Source organism: Apteryx mantelli, chromosome 1, assembly GCF_036417845.1.
Source record: "Apteryx mantelli isolate bAptMan1 chromosome 1, bAptMan1.hap1, whole genome shotgun sequence".
Taxonomy (NCBI): domain Eukaryota; kingdom Metazoa; phylum Chordata; class Aves; order Apterygiformes; family Apterygidae; genus Apteryx; species Apteryx mantelli.
Genome location: NC_089978.1, coordinates 34,373,435 through 34,399,563, shown reverse-complemented (window position 1 = coordinate 34,399,563; position 26,129 = coordinate 34,373,435). Strand labels below are relative to the sequence as shown.

At 40.0% G+C, this 26,129-nt stretch overlaps 1 protein-coding gene across 2 annotated transcripts; it reads right to left on the bottom strand.

Moving 5' to 3' along the window:
• Positions 1-251: 251 nt before the first annotated feature.
• NUFIP1 (nuclear FMR1 interacting protein 1) lies at positions 252-26,108 on the bottom strand. 2 transcript variants are annotated; one of them, XM_067292358.1, is made up of 10 exons: positions 25,875-26,108; positions 25,567-25,655; positions 24,795-24,902; positions 24,107-24,169; positions 23,721-23,797; positions 16,208-16,300; positions 12,057-12,325; positions 7,556-7,684; positions 5,646-5,878; positions 252-2,194 (listed from the first exon to the last, which is right to left on the bottom strand). In XM_067292358.1, the coding sequence occupies exons 1-10, from the start codon at positions 26,068-26,070 to the stop codon at positions 1,859-1,861; spliced, it is 1,593 nt and encodes a 530-aa protein (XP_067148459.1). In that variant the 5' UTR covers positions 26,071-26,108; the 3' UTR covers positions 252-1,858. The 2 variants fall into 2 exon arrangements, with proteins under 2 accessions (XP_067148459.1, XP_067148462.1); XM_067292361.1 differs by having other exon boundaries at positions 24,795-24,899.
• Positions 26,109-26,129: the final 21 nt, after the last annotated feature.

The window sequence follows — 26,129 nt, the reverse complement described above, 5'->3', positions numbered from 1 at the left end:
TTAAAAGTTAAAGTGCAATTTCAGAGAAAAACAAATCTATTTCTGTTCACTGCACATGTGCAGTTTTTACCCTTGTGTTCAACAGCATTGGTACCAATCCACTCAGAAACCAGGTTCTGCCCAAGTGCCAAATATCCATGATCAAGATTCCTTTGCTGATATTTTCATTGCAGTAAAACTGTAAAAGCCATATACAAGTTAGTAAGAATGAGATGGCTTGTGGGACCATCACGGTAAGAATGAATCATCTGTCTTGGAAGCATAAATGTTTATGATCGCTGCTTCAATCTATTCTACACATATATTCTTAAGACACACAACTTCTACAAGGGTGTTGATATTTATAATTCCATAAATTTAGACAGTGCATTACAAACACAATATGCAGTTATAACTATAAATAGCAGAGCAGTGGGACAGAATTTCCATCTATTCCTTGTTTTCTGCACTCCACAAGTGAGATGCATCATCACATAAATGGCACAAGTTACACATTAAAGAACAAGAGGACAGTAAATACAGTTATTAGGCAACTAAAAACCCCACGTGAATCTTCATGTTTTAGGCAGTTGTATGGATGGCTAGACTTCTATCAAAGAAGAAAACAAATAAAATCAATCCCTGAGAAGGCAATTTAACTCCAACATTTAACCATGACTAAAAGATGAAGTGGAGAATTACTCTTCAGTGGAAGTTTTGACTATAGATTACTTTCATGACATGTCTTCAGTGTCAATGTGACAAACTCACACCTGCACATTACAAGAAGGATTCTGACAAACAAATGCACAATGTATTCAAAAGACATAACTTGTTTCTAAACCTTGGCTGATACTTCTTCAGTGTTCAAAAACAGCTCATGTATGTGCAATCACACAGAAGAATGAATGAATGCACAATTCTAGGAAGAAAAACATCACTAGATGCTGTATGAGCATCATAAAAACATACCAAGGAAGACATTTTTCCAGAAGGCCAACTCAAATTCCCAATGCATATTAAAAAATAAAGGGACAAACAAGTAACTCTAAGTTTAGTAAACTTCAATAAATTAAATCTATTACTCTCAGTAGTAAGTTTGCTTCAAGAGTTAAATCTGTCAGGCAATGCCTATGACAGCAGTTAAGGCCTATGGTTTAACAATGGGTGCCTGAAGTCAAAAAAACCCACAGTTTAGCACTGACACAAGCAGTTGGTAGGTATTGACTCTACTCTTCCCTCCCTCCTTCTCCCCCCTCCCTTTTTTTTTTTTTTTTTTTTTTAAAAAAAGCTTCTTGTATCACTTCACATCCTTACTGTCTTTCCATTTCTCCACTTAATTAACAGATTAAGATTAGTTCAGGGAGGTGCAGTACTTTGAATCAGGTCAGTTATTTTTTTTCATTTCTTTTGTTTTACATTTCAGATCAATAATAGCTGAAACAAAATGACACTGAATTATCATTTCAAAACTACATTCAGATACTTCCAGACACTCTAGGCCATGACTTCAGATGGGGGAGAACCATTCTACCCAACACTACTTCGCTCTGGCGATGGATTTAAATTCCGATTCATTTCCTCTTAACAAGGTAAGGTGCTCAAAGTTCTGAGGCTCAAAAGCAGGGATCAGCAGATATTCTAGTGAAGACCATGCTCTGTGCCACTGCCATTTTTCATTCATAGGGGAAAAGCAATTACTCAACATGGATGCCATTTTTACAAGGAAAAGGTCACCTCACGCAGGACAGATTAGAAAAGTGGTTTTAACAGTTCTCAATATACTTTTTTAAATTATTATTTTGTTATAATAATGTCTTTCAAAAAATGTCAGTCAGGTAGAAAAGCTGAGCCTTTGCTGTATTTTCCACAACATTTTCTACAGTGCTTCTTCACACTGAATTGCTGGCGTTTCCCATGTCTCCTCATCTGCCGAGTGAGGGATCTGTGATGTCTGATCTACGGGCGCTTTCTCACTCTGGGCTGTTAATAATGCATCTTGTTCTCCTCCTGTTAACTGGAAGTCAGAGCTACAAGAGCAATTAGATCCATTGAGTTTGTCTGTCAAAAACTCTGTAGTTTTAGAGGTCTGACCAGCCTCTGTTGCAGCTGCTGGTTCTGTCTTTAAATGAAGTCCAAACATGTCATTTCGGACGATGTATCGAACACACTGCAAAATCACGTTCCTTTCATGTCGGATGTCCTGGGCTAGTAACTGGAAGGAAAGAAGAGAAGGTGATGCACATTTCCCTCTACTGACCCATAGTGGATGCAAGCCTAGCAAGATGTACTGCTTTACTTGGCAATTTTAAACATCTTTAAACATATAGAGTTGGCTCTCTCTCTCAAGGCCTGGAAACAGAGATCAGGAGATTGCCTTACCAGACAAAGCACATGAAGCCATGTATTCCCACATTCAGTGCTCTGCTCCCAATTTACAGTTGTTTTGGCAAATTCAACACGCATATTTCAGAGGAGCACCACACAGCTTATTGGGCTATGACTTGACAGCACAGCTAGAGGGATCTAAAGGCTCACTGTCCCTTCTCTTGAGCCAGCTCTTGTGCTGATCAGACTCCTTGCTGTGTCAACTGAACTCATTAATTAGTGGAAAATGAACCTGACAGAAGGGACTAATGGTTTTTTTTTTTTTTTTTGGGGGGGGGGGGGGGGTTCGAAAGCTGAACTGAGTCAGCAAAAGGCTCAATGTACCACAAAAGAAGTGGGGTCAGGCATCCAGAAAGCATGAGGCAGTGAGAGACCTGCCTTTTGGGCAGCAGCAAGCTGCTGAAGCAGTGTAGTTTGATGGTCAAACAGCACCTTTACAACAGTGCTCTGCAGATGCAGCCTGTAGAGCCTCCAAGGGCTGCAGTTGAGTACAGTTACTTGTACATGACTGTCCCACTGACCCAACAGGAAACACTCGCATGCCCAACATGCATGTGTTTAAGGACCACTTTTAGCCCCATTAATGCACTAAGGCAGGTGGAACAAGCTGACAAATCTGATGGCTTCTTTTGGACTAAGTCACCATTCTCAGTTTGCTCAAGTGGCCAAAGTTAGTGAATATATCTAAATACCAGGAATTTCCTCCCCAATTATTTCCCAGTGTAGATTCAGATCACCATGTTTTCATATCATGGATAATAATTAACACCTGAAATAAAGAATGCAATCTGGGCCATGAACAGGCCATCATGATGGTAAGTCCATTAGCATCATTTAGACTTTTCAGGTTACAGCACCTGTAATTTAATACCCCATATATCTTCTATTAGAAAACACTTATAAGTAAAAGGCAGTATAAGTAAAAGTCATCAGACCTTGGTTTTAAATACCAATAATTGTTTTGGGATATAATCCACCAAAACAAGTCTTCTAATAGCTTACTCAGAATGCTAGAGATCTCCCTCATCTCCTTTAGCCTCACTAAAGTTCATTTTAGTATTACGGCGGGGGGGGGGGGGGGGGGGAGAAAAAACAACAACACACACACACACACACACACACAAGACAGCCAGAAGCTGAAGGACATTTTGTCATTGAGAGTATCAGCAGAACTAATACTCTGAACAAGCTACAGGTTTAAAGCAATTAGCTAAATCTACAACTAATACAGATCTCTTGCAAATAATCAAGTACACATCTTGGCTAAATTTGGCCTGTAATGCCCCAGAGAAGCTTTTCTGCTGTTGTTATAAGTTTCAACAATGGGTCTAGCCAGCCACCAAAAAGTGTGCATATTTCTATTTAGACCAGTTACTAAGATGTGTTACAGACAGCTGGCCTATAAAACACAAGCATTTCACCTTCAATATTTACCTGTACTGGCAGCTAAAATGGCTTTTGGAACCCCCCCCACTGAACTAATAGATGCACATTAGGGTGGAGAAGAGGCAGTGTAATGATGTTCTTTGTAGGAGTTGGGGGAGCTGCTGAATTTCCAAACAGCCTCACAAAGGCACAGATGGGATGCACCATCACCCTACCTAGCAAAAAAAGTTTGTCATACATCTGCCATGGTTTATTCAGACTGGACAAGTAACACCTTTGTATTCTATTTTTTCATGTAGTGACAGATATCTGCAGAGCAATGCTACGCAGGCCTCATTATTCTGTCAGCACACAGCATAGCTAAACACACATTATTATGTGGATGACTGATAAACATGTTTTAGTAGTGCCCAAGATCACTACCTAATGAGTGTCAATAAAGATCTCTGCAGCTATTCTTCTAACCCCCACCTTTCTTTTAAGCATCATTTCACTGATACAATTTTTTTTTTAAAGCAACTCTATTTCTTTGCTTTTTGAAGAAGTTCTCAGCAGTGATCCACTGTAAAATTTCAACTTTGCTTCCTCAACATTTTCATACACTGTTTCTGACAGCAGAAGTCTACTTGTGAATCTCGGTCACTCCTTTGCGATTCACAGCCACAGTACATGTCCTTTAATAGCAGTTTTGAAAAACATTAAAAGCCCAAAAAATAAAGCAAAAAATGCAATTTCGAAAACAGACTATACTGCCAAGCTACAATTCAGGCTTCCAACGTTCTGTCAGCATCTATGCCACTTCTCTCAGCATGTGGGACTTCATACGACTTTTTTCAGAGTCCTCATAGCTTTGATCACCAACAGCTTTGAAGAGCAAGAGATAGAGATGACTGGATGCTTAGGGAGCTGTACAAAGGGCAAACGCTTCCTTTTCAGTCACTAGCAGCTTTAATTCTTGGCAGCAAAGATAGTGTGCGCTAAAAAGACTATCAAGGGATTTGTGCCACATCTGCAGCTTGGGATGTGGCTCACCAGGACCATTCAGGTATCTCTTGCCTAAGCACCCCCTGCAGTTTCAGAGTACTGATATCAGGGGCACCCTGCTTTCCCCCTGCACTCTGCCTGCAGTAAGTTATGCTGGCTAGTTACAGAAGCGGAAGGGTAGCCTACCTCATCTGACCTCCTAGCTCATGTTGCTTTTGGGTATTAAATGTAATAAAATACTAATCAAAGCTTTGTCTATACCAAGAAAGCCACCAAGTTCCCAAATAGGATGCTTCAGACTGTTACTCAGAACAGAATCACAATATCTTGGACTCAATCACCCCTATAAACCTCTTGTTACCCTTCTGAGACACCACTGCTGTCACTTCCACAGGCTGCTCTAAACATGCCTACAGAGAAGAGACCCATGCATCTGTCGTTGCAGCTCAACAACACTCTACATGTCACCCATATGACACCTTTATCTACAAGACCTCTGACTGCGTCTGAAACAAAACTGTGTGCTCCTCAATTAGGAGAGGGCAGCTGAAAAGCAAAGCTGAGGGAAAAGGGAAGAAGATCAGAACAGCGCACGCACACAAGCTACAGGATATTATCACAGGAAGGGGAGAGGGAGGAATAAAGGTTTGTCCTTTGTGCAGCTCACTTTAGGCACATAATTAAGTTGTCATCTTTGCTCAAAGTCCGTTGTCATCTGAAAGCACACCAAGGTATTTCTATTTGTCTATTTAAACAACTATATTTTTTCTGAGCAGAACACTCACTTAACTATTTTAAGAGAGGGCTTTTGCTAAAAGACCACTGTAACTTCCTGCCGAGGAGAGGAGAACCACTCAAATAAAGCCTGCTCTACAACAGTAGCATTATTTTAGCACTAAGATCATTACCATTTCCAGCAGAGTTGGACGCCGCTTTGGTAGGACAGGTAATGGTTTCTTCCCCCGTTTATCAGGGCCTCTGGGGGTACCTGCATTTGAATTCGAGCTTCTTAATGTTGTATTTGTAGATTCTGCATGTTCTTGGTTCGGATTTGGATTCTGAGGAACACTTGTAGCTTGAGATGTATTTCTGAGCACAGCCTGGTTTTCTTCAGGTTTTGCTGCAATCTTGACAGGGACTTCTTAAAGACAAGAAGACATTTTCAGCTCTCAAACTTAAAGGCCTCTTTAACATCCTTATATCCCCATGCACTGGCAGTTCATTAGTACTGTTCTTACTCATCTGCCCTAATGTAAAGATGAGCATGGCTTTTTGGAGAAAGGGAGGAGTTTGGATTTTTTTGTTTTGTTTTAAATACAAAGAATATTCTCTGAATATTCACAGAAAGTAAAGTAAGATGCTTAAAGTCAATTATATGGGGGTGGGGGGAAGCATCAAGAGTTGAACAGACTTAAGTCTCTGCCTGTGATCACTTCGAAAGTGCATTGCTTCCAGTTCAAAGTATCTTGCTGCAAATTTGACTGATGAGAAAAGAATCATCTTGTAGTTAGGGCATGGGATGCCCAAGTTCAATTCCCTTCCCTGCCAGACACTCTCTAACTTTTAAGCCATCTAGGGAGATAAGGCATAGTGACTATCTATAAAACAAGGTGCAGCAGAGTTCCCTGCCTTACACTGACACTGCAAAGACTCCCCTAAAGCAAAATTTGAGGCAAGCACAGATACTACAGAAATGGGATGCAGAAGAGAAACTCTCCTCTTCAAGCTGCATCATACACTTGGAGAAGCACCAAATCCAAGCACTACAGAGTTCAAGTTTTACTGCAACATCCAACAGCCTTCTATGGAAAAAGCCCTTAAGGCCATGGAAATTAGTTCACAGGGTGAGTGTAACAGCATTTTCCTGGCACTCCTCAAATATGATCTGAAGTGAGACTGAAGACAGGCTGCCCCCTCCTGCCCCCCCTTAAAAAAAAAAAAAAAAGTCAACTGCCTGACTCCAAAAGGCTTGGGAAGTTCAATGATACACACCCTAGGCAAATTTTATCTCCACCCTTCAACTCAGGTCACAGTGGTGGGAAAAGACAAGCAACAAAGAGGGGAAAAAAAACCACCCAATCTTTCAGGAAACTTTGTTCTGGACTTTAGAAAGTATGCTGCAGGGCTAGAAAAAGACCAGAATTAGATGCAGCACAGTCCAAGTGGACAAGGCCATTCTAGTGCAGTGCACTGGCTGACTGCATAAACGCTATATTCTGGGTGCTTCTTCAAGGTCAGGAGTTATCATTGTACTTGGAAAAAATAATGGCTTACACAGTAACCCAGTTCAGCGCTCAAAACTGGGGGTCATACTCATCCCAGCCTCTTTGTACGTGACTTATACCAGTACTAGCATGCATTGTCACCACAAGCAAACTGGAGAGTATTTTTGAGATACAGCCCCTGAACTGGCACTACGTTAACATCTTTGCTTAATGTAAGCCTCAGCTCACATGCTGTACTTCCCTCTGTAACACCTATGATTTCTCTACAGTACCTATAAAAGTCTTTTCTCAAGAAGTTATAGGTTCTGACTGAAATTGTGATAACCCACAGACTGCAGGAGTTAGGGGCACAGGCAACAAGTGCTGCCACTGGGCTACTGCAGTCAAACGCTGCATTTATAAATATATAGGGCCTGTACAAAGGAATGGGAGAGGGCAGAAAGCCAAGGGTGAAGCCTTCCAACTTCCCCTCTTTCAGAGAGAAAGATTATTTCTAATCACATTTTCTGTGTTTGCAGTTCACAGCACTGGGGTGAAGGAAGAGAGAAGGGGAGAGGAAAAAGCCAGAGGAATTTCACTGAGCTCCTTCGCACCTTCCGGCTCACTCTCGGATGCGCTGCCATAGTTGGCCGACAACGAGCTCAGGGCCGAGGTGACCTGCTTGGGAACAACAGTCGTTCCCAGTTTCCCGTCTTCAGCAGCTGCTTCATCCTTGTCAGATTCTGCGTGGAAAGAAAAGGTGAGAGGGATTTTTCCAGGCGCTCCTGTACACTAACAGCCAGCTTTGCTATTAAATCTTCATTTGAGCAGTATGCAAGACTGGTGTTGGGCACCATCACTCAGCGTCGTGGATGGATGACACCTGCCCACCCTCCAATCACATTCAGTGGCAAAGTTGTTTAAGCACTGGCTTACAGACCTGCAGGCGAAGCTACAGGAGCAAAAAGTGTGACTTCTCTGAACAAAAAGCTTGGGCTTTTTGGTTCTGTCTTCACAGAGAGGATTTAATTATAGGTTTTATTATCAACTGCAGGTAAAGAAAGAGCAAGGATTTCATAATATGTTTTGAAGTCTTGCTGGATTTAGTCCAGCAGGGGCGGCTTCAAAAGCCAATAATGTAAAAAGGAGAATTTCCTCATTTAAAGTGAGAATTTTAAAGGCAAAGAAATTTTTGGATGGCAAAAAACTCTTCTAAAGGGCACTCAGCCTACAAATTAGGCAATCAGTTTTCAGCAGCGCTTCAGATAGTTAAACACCTAAACCCCTACAGAGTATTATGGATATGCCTGAGTAAATGAGATCTTACAGTCTAAAACTGCCCTTGAGAAAGAATACCAGGAAGGTAAGACAGGAGGCAAATGGACCAAAACCACCTAATTTGAGGATACCAGGAAAACAGAAAGGACCTACCAGAAAAAGCTTCCTAAAAATAAACTTATAAAATTATGATGATTTTAATTTGTTGGAAAGGACCTACATGCACTATGATCTTGCAAAAACTCTCAGGTAATTTCCCCCTGTTAACTTTAGCAGTGTTTACTGAAAAGCATTTCTTAATAAACCTGTATGTGCATTTCATATATATTATAAACCTATAAAAATAAAATATTAAAAACCCTCTACTAGAAATGTTCTCAGAAAGGAGTCTATAGAAACTTCTAGAGAAGACTAGTTGCAATGTTATTTTTACAGAGAAAAGAATCAGGCCCTCTCCCATCCCGCATCTGCCTAAGCTTGAATATGACAGCAGGAAAGCTGCTTAATACTTCTTAAGATGATGATACTACAGGAGTAAACACAAGCTCTTTATTTTTAAAATTACAAATATACCTCTATTTTTTTCTAATATATCAGTAGCAATAGGCAATTTGATATAGAGGAACTCTTGCTACTTGGTAAAGTAACTTTGATTTAAATTCATATGTATTTATAGGAACTACTACTGTGCCTCTGTTTGCTTTGTCCTCTCTTTGCAAAAGAGCTGATTTGCGTTGGTTTGGCAACCATGTCAATATGCAATTACATGGGAAGTTCATGCTAAGTGTGGTGCATTTTTCTAATGGAGGATATAATGCGTCTGCATACACTTAAGCAATTACAAAGCACAGGAATTTATTTCCAAGTATTTTGATTCATAGCTACCTTTTACTTCTATCATATTCAAAATGGTAAAGTGCCACACAGGTTGGGCACCTTTTGCTTTTATTTTCTTTAAGCTTTTCTTAAATGCTGTTAGACATAAAATTAGAAATCAGTTTGACATGCAAAAACAGCTTTCCAAAACTGCTAAAAATATTACTTTAAATTTGCTAAAAACAGAAAAACATTTATTGGGATACATTTTCTACTCAATCATAAAACCTACTGTAGGAAGTAATATGCACTGCTGAATAAAATTGACTGTTTCTGTTCAATAGATCCCTCAATTTTAGAGATGATGGATCTAATCCTCTTACACTGTTTCTGTTCACAAATCGATGAAAATTTTCATCATCTCCCACTCAATTTCTTAGCTTCCTTCCAAGCTAGAAGGAACTAACCACTGAACTGAACTTGGACGAATACATTAGGCAAATGCATTGCCTCTGCAGAAAGAAAGGGCTGCTGCTCTTGCTAAGAAGGTTTAAGTACTCCAACAAAATGTGTCTAGACAGCAAAAATCGTAAGTTTAAAAAAATTTTTTTAATTCTTAGTGGTATCATGTTTGTTATTATTTATGTTATATTCCTGTTATATATTCCTCATTACAATCAGAGTTGTATTTTTTAAATGTGCAGTATGCAAGTACCGCATTCTTCTTTTACTTTTTATAACTGAAGTTACTTCATAAAAACAGTTGTACTTTGGTATAACTAGATTTTTATCATTAAATAAAATGGAGACACCATGGGAAAATAGTTATATTTAAGCATACTTAGTATTCCAACACACAGATTAGTGGAATAAACAAATTGCATAGGGATGCCAAGTTCTTATTCCCACTAATTGAAGATTATGTTTTCAAGAGGAAAACCTCAACATCAAACGTTGTCTTTCCAAGGGATGCATTCTAGCCTTGTTGCTAAAAATAGGTAGTCAAGTCAGATTACATGCCATATTCTAAGAGTCCTACATCACTGCTCACTATATTATAAATAGTTATATCAGCAGAGTTTATATTGCTGCCAGCATGTGGAAACAAAACATGCTCAAAAGAATTAAAGAAGCAATATTTTAAAAAGTCACATGCAGAGAGCATCAAGATCAAATTAGATAATATAGCAAAAACTGGTATCAAAAGAGAAAAATGCCAACATTTTAAATAATTCACTTACACAAGTAAATCAGTTTTGTTTTCACATTCTCAGTACTGTTTTATTTCAAAACAGAAAAGGATATTTAATAGTCTTTAAAAATAATTTCATTGTGGAATTACTTTATTCTTCTTTCGGCTTTAGCAAAGATTTTCTTATTTTACAAGTTAGTTTAGTAACTTAAGCTGGTGTGAGTTCTTTAGGCTATTGTGCAATATTTATGGCAGAACATGTAATGCTGCACACAAGCTTTTTGGCAGCACTTCCAAAACCCTGACTAGCTGGCAAAAGTTTCAGTATCTAGATTAAAAAAAAAAAAAAAAAAAAAAAACCACTCTGACACTATTTCTTTTCTCCTCTCACATTACACTCTGCTTGCCAGACTCCTCATCGTCGCCGAAACGCAGGTAGGCAGCCTCCCCAGTTACTGCTATCGTATCCCCTCCGCTCTCCAGCAGAAAGGCAGCATAAATTTTAACCGTGTGTCTTCCTATAGCAGCTAGCTCAGTCCAAAGCTGAGCAGCACCGATGAAAGCAAGCATTTCTATACAGTGCCTCAAATAGAGAATTTGATAGTCTAATACCAACCCCTACTGCGTTTCCTAAAATGACTGCAGCATCACTTCCCTGTGGCTCAAATCACTCTTCCTCCCAACTAAGCATGTTCAAAGAAAAAAAATCATTCCTAATCTCTGGAGACGATAGGTAGAATAAGATTGTTTTAGCAAACACTTTAATAAAGATAGAATTGAGCTGTGCTCTGTTAAAAGCCCCCAAAAAATCATCTTCAATTTGTTAACTAAGTATTGATTTTAATTTAGTAATGCACTTTAAAATAAATATGGATAAGAGAAATACCCAACCTGGACATTTTTCAAATCTAAGACACTGCTACATCCTGTATCCCAACTTCCTCTCCTCTTTAGATAAAAGATTTCTTGATGATACAGCATAAAAGTCAGTGTTTCCTAGTTCATACAGGAGAATCAAACATGTAAGAGGTATCCGCTATATTTTTCTCAATGTTTATAACATGACCAACTTGGCTCACAAACAAACTTAAGTGCCTAATTGTTGACAGCATCTAAAGTGTTCTTCTAAAGCAAAAATCTTCCTCCATCTTCAATGACTTTATATTTTAGCTTCTTTTCAAACCATGTCAGCCAAGCCTACTGGTTTTAGCTTCTCCTACCAGCGTACATGTACACGCATCAGTAGGATACACGCATACAAGAGAAAGATCTCTCACTCTGAAAGACCATGAGATACTGTTTCCTCTCTAACAGGCCAAGCCTACCAGGGCAGAAGCTCCTTGAAATGCAAGAGTTGCCCCTCTCCTTTTTTCTTTAGGCAAAGCACTGAGCCCATCTTAGCAATAATCACACTGTCTCTTTTCTTACAAGACCATGTCCTGAATCAGGATACATCTGCACAGCAATTTCCATTTAAAAGGAAGTTCTAAAAGTGAGTTTTAGACACAGGGATGTTCAACTAAATTCAAAGTTACAAGTTTATGATCCTGCTGACCCTGGAACTACTCTAGCCACAGCACAGCAATCCCGGTCACAAAGAGAAGACAGCAGGCTCCTAAGTACTCTTCTCCAAAAACATTGTTAAGACTTTCATCGGTTTTCTATTAACAGATTTTTCTATTACAAACACATCCAATTAGCCCACTTCCAATCAAGGACACAGTTTACATGTTTTTACAAGTACCCAGCTCTCCCCAGAAATTGCTAGTGAACAGCTTGTTCCACTAGAGCTACTTAAAATAAAACTTCTCCAAGTGCCTTTATCTTACCAACATCACTGCTTGCCAGTAGACTGAGAGGGTCCATGTCCTTCACACATGCCTGAGACTCCGAAGGAGGCTGTTTTTCATCTTCTCTCTCACATGCATGGTCTTCTGGTCCATTAGCTACATTTTGAGTTTTTTGTGATGGCACATTATCACCTCCACCATTTTTCTTAAACTTCTTCCAGAACTGGCGTTTTTGCTTTTTCTTCTGTCTTCCTTGCTGCCCAGACCTCTCCTCATCTTCGGGAGCTTTCCACATCCCCTTCATTTTGCTGGGGAAGAAAAATGCAAAGTTTATAGAAATGACAACCTACAATCAACTGAAATAACCAAAAGGCTGAGGCCCACACTCAAGGCACAGCAGTGTAATGTGCTGCCAGGAGTTACCCCAGCTCAGCTAACACATTGTACCAGACCACACATACAGTCATAGAACATCTCATTGACAGGGTAATGGGACAAAGTTGAAACCTATGGGAGAAGTCTGAAGTTTACAAGTTTTAATCACAAAACAAGAGTATGAGAGCTAAGCAATTTCCTTTATCATCATCTACAGTGCGATGACCTAGCATTTTCATTTTACATTATAAAGCCAATATTTCCATCACTTAAGCAATCAGGGGATTCAAAACAGGGAGAGCATATGTGGAATTAAAAGGGAAGCATCTGCTATTAGCATATTTCCACTGCCGAAATCTCCTTTTTCCAGTTACAGCTCAGTGAAGGATCCTGTTGCATTAAATCCATCCGGCCATCTGACACAGTCAATTGCAATGATTACCTATCCTTGACTCCAGCTAACAAATGTTTTTTCATCTTTTTCACTTTGATGGAGAAAGAGGAAGAAAAAAAGGAAATTTCTATCAAGAAAATGTTAAAAAAAGAAAAAAATCCTCACAACTCCTAAATTACAGAAAAAGCACAGCATGCTAGTTCTAGTAATATTTCAGATTATTCTGTCCACACAAGAAATGTTTAAGGAAGGTACCTGAACAGCCTAACAAACTGTCCTCCAAAATCCATGGCTACAAGAGTAGGGTGTATTGGATTAGTCAGAAAGGCAAATATAAAAGTGACTTCAGCTTCCTGAAAATATTTCTTTTCAAGCAACAGAAACTTTGTTCAGCAAAACAAGGCTGCAAATGATCATCAGCACATTCCAACCATAAAAGACATGCAAAATCTCACTGTCCTGAATGAGCCCCATGGTTCATTTTGCTCAGTACTTTCTCTCCAGCAGTCTCACCTACAGCATGGCAGAGGTCCTGTAAACTCTAGTCAAGGGTATAATACCATACTTGGGCAAGAGTTTCTTCCCAAAACTTCTCCCTGCTTCTAGATTCATGCATCTGCAAGTACAGTCCCAAAGGTGTATTTCTAACCTGGTACATTGTAGCAGCCAGGAGCATACATAAGGAAACAAAAAAGTAAAGAGCAAAGAGCACAAAAAAAGGGCAGTCACATTTCTAGTTTATTTTTCCAGTTTTCAGCAGCCACTAGGAATATCTCTAGTCAGATATGGTCTAAGACACTAATGGTTTTGCACGCCATGATATAGGATGCTGTATAAACTTACGGTATCCCTGAAGTCTTGCAGTAAGGTTCTGACATTATGTGAAAGAGGACCTCATTTAGTTTGTTCTCATTCTGATGCTTGAAATGGTCATTTGATAACCCCAACTTTCTTGGGTTACAAGAAAGAGCAAATAATTATATTCACCTCTTCTCCCTATGCAATTTTCTAGACGTCTGTTGGAGAACCTTTCCAAGCCACCCCTTTGCTTGTACGGAAGCCTTCCCATTATTAAGGTTCCTCTCTTCCAAAGCTTTCCAGTTCTATTAAATCCTTCTTGAGAAGAACCACATACAGGATTCAAAATGGCTTTATAGCCATTTAGTGACAAAACATATTCTGTTTCATTCTCCAGTCCTTTCATAGTAGTTTCTAACACTGATTACTCAGCTCTCACAGAATCATCTACCATAGTTCTCCTGTAGTGCAAAACACAAGTCTCATCCACAAAAGCAGACTAGTGTTTTCCTGCGCAATTCACCTCTGTCCAAGAGAGAGGACTTTATTATTGTGAATTTGTACAGTATCTTGCACAAGAGGGCTCTAAATTCAGCATGTTGCTGTACAGCCTATAAAATGTTGAGTAAGTATGGGTTCAACAGAAATGCTGTCCTTGACTAAGGGATAAAACCAACATTCTGATTTCCCTGTGACCACTGAACGCCCAAAAAGAAACTCCAAGGTCATGAAGACATCCCAGCAAACGCCAGTATGTCTTCTGCCTTCCTCTACTGAAAGTTGTATTCTTCACATCCTGTTCAAAGGGAGCAAAGAGCTATGTGCTATTAATCAGCTGTTGCAAGACACCACACAGATTGCCAAAGTGGTCCTCGGTATCTCTAATCTCATATGCAGGGATGCCGAGAATTAATAGTTGTAAAGCACTTCAGAGAACCACAAATGGAAAGTGCTGTAGAAGTGTTAAGTATCTAATCCTTTCTAATTCTTACTGAGCTATTTGCTTTAATAGTACAGCTTGCAGAGAACAACCTATATGCTATTTTTGCCTCATGCATCAGTAATTTTGCCAGATAAGCACCTATTCTAGAATCTTTATTGTTGATATACAAAGCACAAATGACAACTTTTTGGACAGTATATCAGATCTGTAGCACTGGTAGTTCAGGAAGGAGGGGAAAAAAAAGGGGGGGGAGAAAGAAAGATACTTCTAAACTCAGAGTTAAAGGTCACCAAATGAAAGCAAACAATCAGTAACTTTGAGCTGTAAAGTTACTGACACATGTAAGAGAAGTCAGGAATTTGACTGACATGTACTGCATCTGACTCAATTCACTAGCAGAACCACAGGAGTTACCAAAAAAAAAACCTGTAGACATCAAATAGTTTGTTACCATAACAAGCATAATTCATTTGTTAGAATCTCCAGACACAATTCCATATGTTCAGGGCTTTAAGTTTCAATGCTCTTGGTTTGGTTCCTTGCCTCTGAAGTTTTTCTGCAACTTTATATCCTTCAGACAAGGAAAATTTACGTCAGTCTTTTATAAACCCTTCCTAGAGGCCTTCAAAAGTCATGAAAGGCAACCAGTTGGAGGGGGTGGGAAGAAGTCTTGGCTTCTGAAACACACTCTCCACCAAGGCAATTTACACTATTACTATTTAACAAGTTATGCTAGCCTGGCATGAACCCTATCCTGCACTGGTGCAACTTGCTCATCTTTAAGGATTTACCATGGTGAAGGGCTCCCCCCTCCCACTTTTTTTTAATGTGGGCAAAGTCCAACTTCCCTTCCATGCAACAGCAAATGGGATTTAACAAGAGCCTCTACCACAGCAAATTCAGTCTATTCTTGCCTTCCAGCTCAGCTTTTCTACTTAAAGAGATGACATTCTGAGGACATGGATCATTATACCAACATTAAAAAGTGGTCTTCCTACAGGTGCTAAGGTAAAGCTAATGAAAAAGCAGTAGAGGGAAGAGAAAGAGCAGAGATTACACTGGAAAAATGATTCACGGTATGAGGGAGAGAACAGAAAATCCAAGAGGAGTAAGCATTAGACCCAGAACAAAGGTAGCAGATAGATAAAGATGATGGAGGGTAGAATAAAGAAGCAACAGCAGCACTAATTCAGCTATGAAAATGAAAATAAAGTTACATTTTCCCTCCTCAGCTGATCACTGCTTTGATTTATCATCTGAAGAAGGGAGTAAGAAGCCAAATCCAGTCATAAAGTCTCTTTTGGCCATTTTCCGGCATTAGACCATGTAGATTCACTATGTTGTATTAATTCCATCTCCATTATTTCTTACTCAACCCAAGGTTATGGGTGTTCTAATGAATGGCCATTACATTGTGGGTTTTTTTAAACATGCCAGAACACAGAATTCAGTGAGAACATCAAGTTTCTAATATAATTGTTTAATTTGACTAAAATGTACTATGAAGCACTGCAAACAAAGGAGCATTACACCTGCAATTTGTCAGTGACCTGTCCTCTGTTAAAGGACAGCTAGACAGCGTGTACAGTGAAAGCAGTAAGTGTTAGGGGACCAGAGCGAAGGAGTGTACTTTTGAACTCATTAGGAGCAAAGTGAAAAAGCTTGCCTCAAAATGCTTACCCAAACAGTGGAGTAGTCAGCACTTCTCCCCTTTCTTCCTTCTCCATCTGCATCACCTTCTTCTTTTCAATGTTTGCCAAAGTAGGAAAATTTCTAGAAGAAAAAAAATGCACCTGCTCTTAGAAGGTTTACTATACATCTTAGTTATTTCACCCTATACCAAACTAACATCCCATATAAACACAAATTTGATATATTTTTAAAGAGTTTCTTGGAAGTGTAACAGACTGTTTCCTTCTTATAAAAGGCATTGGTGAGGAAAAAGAAACCAGAACATGTTTATGTTTACATACTTGGCTGTCAAAGAAACAAAACAACCCACACGCACACCAGAAGAGGCTTTGTTAGATCTACCTAACAATTGAACAACTTATAGGCAAAAAGTTTAGTCATGCCTGTGGAGCTTCTGCCGGCCCCTATGGACAACAGCACACGATTTAGTCTCTCAATTTTAATTTTGTGGTGCTTCACTGGGAGTATATGAAGGGTCTTAAAAGGTGCTACACACCTTTAGCAAGCCAGTTGAGTTTTTTAAATATCAAAAAAGTTTAAAAGAACAACTTCTGGATGTACAGGATCCCTTAACTGTGATAGCTACAGAAAAGCACACAAGTTTCCTCTTGAGCAATATTCAGTATTGTGCTTGCACAGTGACCTCTGTTTCACCAATATTACTGCACTTTTTTCCTGGCTTCAAGAAAAATTGCTAAGTCATGCAGATTGAAACAAATCTACTGTTATAATCATCTCACAAACCATCCCTCTCTTTCATTCCCCACCTCCCTCCTTCCTAACTGTTCTTCCCTGCGGACGAAAGCCACACTGGTTCTAACACGCAAGCCTGCTGTAAGTTACTGTCAAAGCCCTGAAATGGCTATGCTGGTTGCTCGGTAAACACTAATTAGCTAAATCCAGTGCTTTGAGATAAAGGTGATAAATGGGAAACACACACACACTAAGCAACTTCTTCTGGACAGTAACATGGGGTATAAATATTTTAAGTCTAGTAAAATAGAGCAACAAGAAACATAAAACAGCTAGTCACTACATACAGTTATCAAAAAGGACACCCATCTATCTTTAAGTATTTAATCTTATCACATGCACCCTCCCCATTTTACAAGAATGCTAAGCTTCAGACTGATACATGACAGCTTCAACCACAGACCAAGAGAAAGAGATGAAAAACATTTTCTAAAAGACACACCTAAACACATTACAGAACTTGTCTTCTTTAAGAGGACTTAAACATGAGCTGTCAAAATCTATTTTCATTGGGATTTCTCCCAGAAATTCAGACATATAGTTCTCAAGAGAGCATAAGGATGTGATGTTTTATTTCTGCGCTTCCCCATTAGCTACATTTCTTCATCCATGTTATAACACTTCCAGCCAACAGCGAGCATGGAGAGAATTATGTAATCTCAAGAGCTTCACATTCACAAAGACCCCTGGTGCTTGGCAGCTCTCCATAGATTTAGGATAAAGTGTTTTCCTTCACTTAAGTAATGTCCACAGGAGGAAAGAGCCATAAATAAATAGTTATGGTCAAAATAACCCTAAGCTTGTCTTAACCACTTTTTTTTTTTCTTTAGAAGACATAAAGGAAGACCCTTAATCCTGGAGCAAATGAGTTTTCAAAGTGGTCCCATAGTTATGCTGATTAAGGACATATTCAGACACGCTCTCAACACGATTTGAGAAAAGACTGCCTCCCACTTTCATTCCTGTGAGTTACCACTCCCTCCACTGAGCCACAGCAGCGGACTCCATGAACACTTAGTTCAATTCAACGCCAACACAGGCAGATTTCTCTTAAACCACTCATTCAGTTGACACAGGCGATAACTAACAGCTATAGGGAGCTCACATCTTAAGCTTGAGTGTGCCTGCATGTGACAGCACCTGTGTGAATTGCATTTATTTTCTCCAAGTCTCCTTAACACAAATGTTAAATAGCATTTTACTCACTGCTTCTACCTCGTGCAGAGAATGCACCTATTTTGAAAGCACTGAGCATTTTGCCTCATTCACAATGAATGAGTAAGTGGCTGCTGGTTTATTTTTCAGTCTAAGGATTTTGCAGCCAGCAAGGCCTAGACTTTCAAGTGTTCAGGTCGCTGGTCTCTTTACAAGGTAGACCAGGTCCCACCTCCCCAGGCGCTCTGCTGTGTGACAAGGCTGGGATAGACACACCAGCAGGTCCCAGGGTGACTGGGACAAGTAAACCCCTGTAGCCCCTGCTGGGAGCAAGCAGTAGAAGTAGGGACCAAGGTCACCCACCCACCTCAATGTCCCAGCATCAGGGCAACTACACATCTCATCACATACCACAGCCACAGCACAGGAAGTACATGGACTTGTTTGAAAGTTGCATTTGGTTTAAGAAACACAGGTTGGTCATCTCTAGCTTAGGTTGGTAAATTCAGGAGAATATTTAAAAAATAAAAATAGAAGAACCCAGCAACAATATCAGTTCAGCTTTCTGCATCTTCTTCTACACCAGAAAGTTCCACTGCTTGAGATCTGTCTGCAAGAGATTGATAGATAATGGGATTTTTTTTGCATAGACAATGTTCGACTGTAGCATAGCCACTGAATTCAGGGTGGTTCTTTCGGAGTCAGGCAACAGGTTGAGCTTACACTGTATTTCTATATAGATGCACAAATCGTGCGGTAACAAAACTTGCTGACAAAACTTATTGCATCAGCTAGAGCTACCCACGGAGGCAGCAAAATTGGACTGGTCCCTAAGTGGAGGCAGATGCCTACAGTGCAAACATTACAGTCTTGATCTACAAGAGACCCATACTTTGTAAACTTTAGTATCCAAGAACAGTCACAAAGTATTCAAGAGAGGCCAAAAGGAGGGGAAGTTTTTTGCTATAGAGAATTCTTACTCAGGAAGACCAAATTTAGGAAGACTGCTCCTGAACATGAGCACAACAATCCAGAAGGAAGAGTCTGTAGTGAATCTCTCCACATAAAGAGCCATGCATTAAAACTGATGAGTTAACTGGGTTTTACATCCTTCTCAGAAGGTGTGCCCTCTTCCCCCAATAAAATAAGGTTAAGACATTAGATAGAGGCACAAGTGAAATAGTAGAAGAAAGTCTACCATCTATATCTTGTAAACAACTTGTCAGAGCTTGAAGACAAGCAACCTCATCAGTCACCATAGAGGCTTTACAAATTTAGGCGAGTTCTCATGGAACAGGGAGTTAAACCAGGACATGATGGACAGGGACAGCAGATTTCATGAAGGACCCAGTACCGCCCAAGAAGGCAGCAGCCCTGTTTTATAACAGTGGCAGTTTCCCTTACTATAATCCAAGTTGGAAGATTTTCAGTATAAATTGTCAGGATAACATCAGAAAACTGTGGATTTCAGGCTTAGACAAGTACATTACATATGCCAGGCAGACACATGCAGATAAAGTGATATGCAAGTAAAATATACTCTAAACTCCTAGAGACAGAGAATGGTGACTTTGAGCAAAACCACTAACTTGCATGCCTTAGTGAAGAGATGTTTTTTGAATAAATGAGGTTAGCAGCCAAAGTCATAAACGTTTTACAGTCCAGCAGCACCCTGCCTTGCCTGCATAAACACCAGAATAAAGTAGTTCTAAGAAAGGAGTTGGGGGGGGGGGGGGGGAAAATCACACACACACACACACACACACACACCACACAGAGCTTCACCAACATCTAGCAGAAAAGAGAATGTTTCTACAGCAGTCTAGACAATGAACTTCTGGGTCCAGAACAATACAAGCTTATCAACTTCATAGGAACAGCACCGTAACCAAACTGCCTCTTGAGCTAGCCTTCACTGTGTATGCACAACCAACAGCAGAGTGGATATGGATGGCCCACAGGGGACATGTATGGCCCAGAGAGCTGATAAATACTGTTGTGAGACTCCTAGGCATTTTATTGCTAATGCACACCAGCAATTCATAGTAAATCTAGCTATTTCATCTGTGTCTACCTTGATCTACCAATACGATCAATCCACTTTATTTTGTCTTCTCCACTTTTACCAGGCGTTAAGAAATTGTTTTGCTTTAATCACAGTTTACTACTACAAATGCACCTTCAGGGAGGAAGCCAAGCTACTCCAGGGTTATTATTCAACTACAGGACCACAAATTAGCAAAAAGTAGTTTTGTCAGCAGTATTGGGCTTTGTTCATTAAGTGCATATTCAGCACATGAAATACTCCAAAAGTAATGCAGCAGACAGTCCCTAACTGGACCAGAAAACAACAAATTAAAAAAAAGGGGGGGGGGGGGAAGGAAGCAAGCATCACATAAAATCAAGAAAATTCTCTAATGTTACATCAAGACCTAGGCAAAACTAAGTTTGAAGATTCCGCTTAACATGAGAACAGCCTTGCTGCATTCTTTCTAATAACCTTTGCTCAAGAACAGTTGGCGTACATGGGCTAGCAGGATCCAGATTTCATTGGGAAAGAATGGAAGACAGCAATAACACATTCTGACACGTTAAGGAAATGCATCAATACATCCACTGTAAGTAACTCTCTTTGAGCTTGCGTATAAAAAAAAAATGCTGAGAATACACAGAACAAAGCAATTTTAATCACTAAAGTTGATGTCAGACTTCACAACCATCTGCCTGCAAAACATATGGAAGCCCTAAGATTTTGTGGAACTTCACTTCTGTCACTCTCTGCCTAACTCTAGATCGCCTGGCTTTGCAGATTTAGTAGGCCATAAGCCATTAAAAAGTCTTTTAGGTAAACAGAGACACAAAGGCTGCAGTGATGAACAGGACATCGTATGGAGTTTGAATGACAGCAAAACAGAGCGGGCATACTTTAAACAAAGACACCCACCTGTTACCTGCTCTCCCCTTTCCCTTCCTTTTCCCTCTAAATAAGCAATGCTGCACTTTAAACACTGATTCATTGTAATAGATTTTAGCAGGATACATAATTGAGCAACACAGCAGATAATTAAAAAGAAAATCTCAATCCTATAAGTAATTATTTGTACTGGCGGAAGGAACAAGAAAGGCAAAAATGTTAAGGGTGTAGCATGGAAATAAATACACTAAATCACTGCGACCTGATTAGAAACATATCACTGATGACCCAAAAAGATTTTCTTAGCTCTGACTGGACCTTCTCGAAAGAAAAAAGGCTTTTCCTGTCACTATAAGCCCACACTGCCTAATAGTTCAGACTCCCTCTGGTGTTCTTTTTTTTCTTTACAATGCAATGTTTACTGCGAGTCAACAGCAGACCTTCAGCACTAAACAGTTTCTTTGCTGGAGACCCAATTTTTGCTTCACAAAAGCTTCAGAGTTTTTTTGTTGTTTTTGTTTTGCTTTTTTTTTCTTTTTTGTTAAAGAGGATGTTAGCACCGCTCCTTCACTGTACAGAGAGTAACAAAAGCCACCCAGGTAGTCATTCTCCCCCCATCCATTAGAGCCAAACAAGATGCCCACACAGCAACGGAAGTACTAAATTAAGTCACAGCACTGCTCCATCTAGTGGGCTTGGCTTAGAAGGTCCCAATTCCACATTGCATGCGCGCGTGTGTTAGTGACTTCACTTCCACTTATTTCACCATGTCACGGGAAGCAAAGGTTTTTCAGCAGTGTTGCACCCCAGGCAGATTACATTGATCTGCAAAAGTGATATCTAGCAAAAGATTTTCCAAAAACTCAAGCTAAGAAAAAAAGATCCAGCATCATCCTTACAATTAACTGTAGACACATTTTGCCTTGACTCAGACCACAACCCCCAACCCAAGCAAATAGTACCCAGAACATGACTATACATTCAATTCATGTTTCCCTAATGCTCTAGCATGCAGTATAGCATATATTTACACACACAGCCCTAAGCATCATTCAACACAACCTTAGCATCAGCCACTAGATAGGAACAATTCCATGAACATCCCAAAACAGAAATCTCTGTATACAAGACTGAAAGTGAATGGTGAAGACACTGCATGCAAATACTTCGTATATTTGTCTTCACAAGACAGAAATCTAAGAACATGTTTTTTACTAACACTCTAAACGCTTTTCATTGTAAGTAATAAAGCCTTTGTAAATACCACTGTTGAAGAAAAGACAATATTATCTATGGTAAAAGTAAAAATAAATCCTAATTTTTAACATCCTTTAAATAAAAGAAATTGTTGTAACCAAAACTATACCAAGTATGTAATCGCACAGATCACAAGCAATTTTTGTCTAGTTTACTATGACATTTTAAACACAGGACAAAGGGGGGAAAAAAAGAAAAAGTGCTTTTGTATCAACAAAAGCTGGTTTTTTTAAGGTGAATCTACAGATTACCTTCAGTTGTAAAAAACGAACAGCAGGTACAACAACAAAGTTGACTGCTCTGATGTGCCAACATTGTGAAAATTTTCCTTTGCACAAAAAAAGTAAACTTTTCCTTTAGAGGTGGCTTTACTTACAGGGATTTGCTCCTTCCCACTACAAGGGGAGAAATTTTGCTTCTGAACACAGCAGAAAGTGATTGGAGCTAACAAGAAGTGTTCCCCCCACTCTATTTACAAAGCTACTATGTAATAATGTGTCAAGGGAAGCCAAGTTCAAAACAAGAATGCATTAGCATTGCTTTGACATAAACGCACACCAGGTTCATCAGTAAGACTTCACTGAAGATAACCAGCTTTACATTCAGTAAAAAAAAGATGACTAGTATACTGTGAAAGTATCAAAATGTAAAGAGATCTTGAAATTAAATTTATGTCACTTTTCACTCTGCAGAAAGGACTCGCGCTCAAGGGGACAAAAGCCTTGGACTGACCATTCACAAGACTGCAGTCCAAGTCAGGAGCAGAAGTGAGCAAAATCTACAGCATCTTTTATCTGCTGAAGAAAAGGGCAGGTTTTACCCTGTTCGTCTCAGGAAAAGTCAGTGGGATTAGGTTTAAGGAGGTAAAGTGTGAATTTTTAAATACTCCAATGCTAGTAAACAGATGAAAGCTAAACATCACAGAATGAGAAGTACCACTTACATATGAACTTTACCTCACACCCCAGATACAACATGAGTTAGACTATTTGAGAAATAGTCACTCACAGATTCTGTTCTCATCCAAAAGAAGGGTGTCAAGTAATATAAAAAGTTCTTAAAAATTAAGAGACCTCCCTGTGGCCCCTACTGAGACAACTTAAACTGTGGGAATTTGCACACAGTGGGAAGTATTATAATTAGAGTCAGCATAAAAAAAGTTAAGAACATCTGGAAATGTTATTTCTGACCTACAGCATCTCAGTGCTCAGGCTACAAGGAATAACTACATCATCTGACCTGGGGTACCCAAATCAAACATTTCACCTCCTACTATAAACATCCAATTAACCTCTATGCACCTAGCACATTCGTCACTTAGCATTAGCTAAGCGCATGCTGCTACCGCCTTTCAAGTGCCACCCAATTATCACACAAGGAAAATACAGTAAGACAAATTCACAGGCAGCAAGTCTTTCTTACTTTTTTCTTTCTTCTCTCCATCTAGCAATCTCTTCTGGAGTATCTAACTTTATTTTTTTAGCACCAGGACCATGCACCTAAGGAAAAAGCATTTTACCCATGTTTAAAAATAATACAATAAAATTCACCTACTACATTAACATAACACTGTTTGCATGCCCAATACTGCTGAGATTGGGCATAGCAATGAGAAAGTGAACCCATTAAAAGACACAGTAGTCAATGTATTGTCATTTACATGATTTTCTTGCACAGATTTTCAGCCTTTAGAGTGAGGTGGTACTTTCTCATTACAGAAGAATGAAGAAAAGTTTTAAAAGTATAAGAAAAGAGACCTATCTAAAGATTGCAGAGACTCCTATTTTGGGCTCAGCTGGGATACCTACATTCTTCCAATGTATCTGAACTAGCTTCTCATGTGCATTGAAATTGCAACCTTCTTCTGTGCACTGTAAGATAAAGGTAAGGGGGTGAAGTTAACATTTTTCTGCTAAGTTTTAAGTTTCTAAGTTTTTACAAACAAATTATAATAAGCATTCAAGTACATTTCAAACAAACTTAATCAGTGACAGATTATTACACAGTTGCACAGAGCTTTTAAGTTATACAGTTTCAAAACAAACATATGATTGTTAAAAAAAAGTAAAAAGGAATAACATACTTTTAAATTCATACTTTAAATTAACATGAAGTTAACTGAAAAGAAAAGTCTGCTAGGGTCTGCAGTTTTAAATTTTGTTAGTCATTTGCAATAAAGGAGTGGATTTTTAAAATATTTTTTCCACATAAACCCTCTTCACACGAAAATATTGCCATGCCCTACTGACATCAATGAATTAATTCTCCTATGACTTAGCAACACTTTGCAAAAGAGACATTAAAATGACTTCAGCAATAAATCCAAAAATATTACTGAGAGCTCCCCTACACAAGTATTCAGAAAACACGTTAACATTTTTTGTAGCTCATAAATCTCTGATAGGTCTCTCATTCAGTGAGTGACTAAAGCTAAATACGTATCAGGCATGAAATTAAAAAAATCAAAATTTAAATAAAAAAGACAAACTAATTAACCTGTGTATGTTGTGAAACATGTTCATCATACTTCTCCTGGTTTTTATAGCCACGGTCACAGGTATCACAATAATGAGAGAAAACTGGCTCTTTTTTCTTTTTGTTCTGCTAAAGAAAGAAAGAAAGACAGACACATTCAGACTTCAAGACAGCAGTTACAAATTACAAGGCACCCCTATTCTTAATCATGAAACACTTTCATAAGTGTTTTGATGATTACTTCATGAATTAAAATGTTTCAAAAGTTTTAAAGATAAGCTAAAATGTCATAAAACTAAAGTTCAAATCATTCAGCTTCCAAACAAATTACACAATACTTGATTCTTTCTGCTACCATCTTCCCATCAGTTATTGCTACTGCCAACACATACCAGGCAGGCACAGATTTATCAACAGCTGGGAGGACAGCTAGGACCACATCCCCAAGTCTCTTCCCCATCAATCTGTGCCTGTTGTCACACGACACACAAGTGCTCAGAGGGCAGTAGAGATCCCTCCCTCTCCCACCATCCACATGAAGGTGATCTGCCTGCCAGGCATTGTTCAAATAGATTCATTACGTTTTCATTTGGGCATCAGCAAGAAAAAAGTTATTATAAACTCAAGCTGTTTTAACATTTGGCATAAACATGTCATTCCTTCAGTGGGGTCAAGGTTTACAGACTGATTGCTACATGCTTTCTCTCGTACAGGAGTAAGAGGGTCAGACAAGAGTACGCATCTCTGCAGCAGAGCGTGGACACAAGTCCCATGGGACAGACACAGTCCATACCTTTTGCTTGTGATTTCCGCCTGGAGAGCGTTTATAAAACCCCGGCGCTTGCTCGCCTTGCCATTCCTGCGGGAAACTGCCATTGCCACCTTCAGCAAACCGTATCGCCAAAAGAAAGAGAGCCGGTTACTCACATAGCCGCTAAAACGCGCTCCACTTCCCCGGCGGGCCCCGAGCCGGGGCTGCAGGGTCAGCACCGCGGCGGGGCCCGCGCACGAGGAAGCCCCCAGGACAGGGGGTGCGGGCAGCCCGGGGACACGCCGGCGCGGAGGGGGAGGAGGCCGCGGGCCCGCCCGAGCCCCCCTTACCGGCGTGCGGGCCCCGCGGGCGCTCCCCATATGCCGGCGGGTACCAGGCGCCGGGCGGCGCGTAGCTCTCCGGCGGCGCCCAGAAGCCAGGCTCCCAGGCGGGCGGCGGGCAGAAGACGGGCGGGCGGAGCCCCGGCGGCGGCGGGTACCAGGGGAAGGGGTTCATGTCGGGCCCGAAGTCGCCGCCCGGGTGCATCCGCCGCGCCGCGCTCCCTCCTGCCACCGCCAACACGTGGGGACAACACTGGCGGCCAC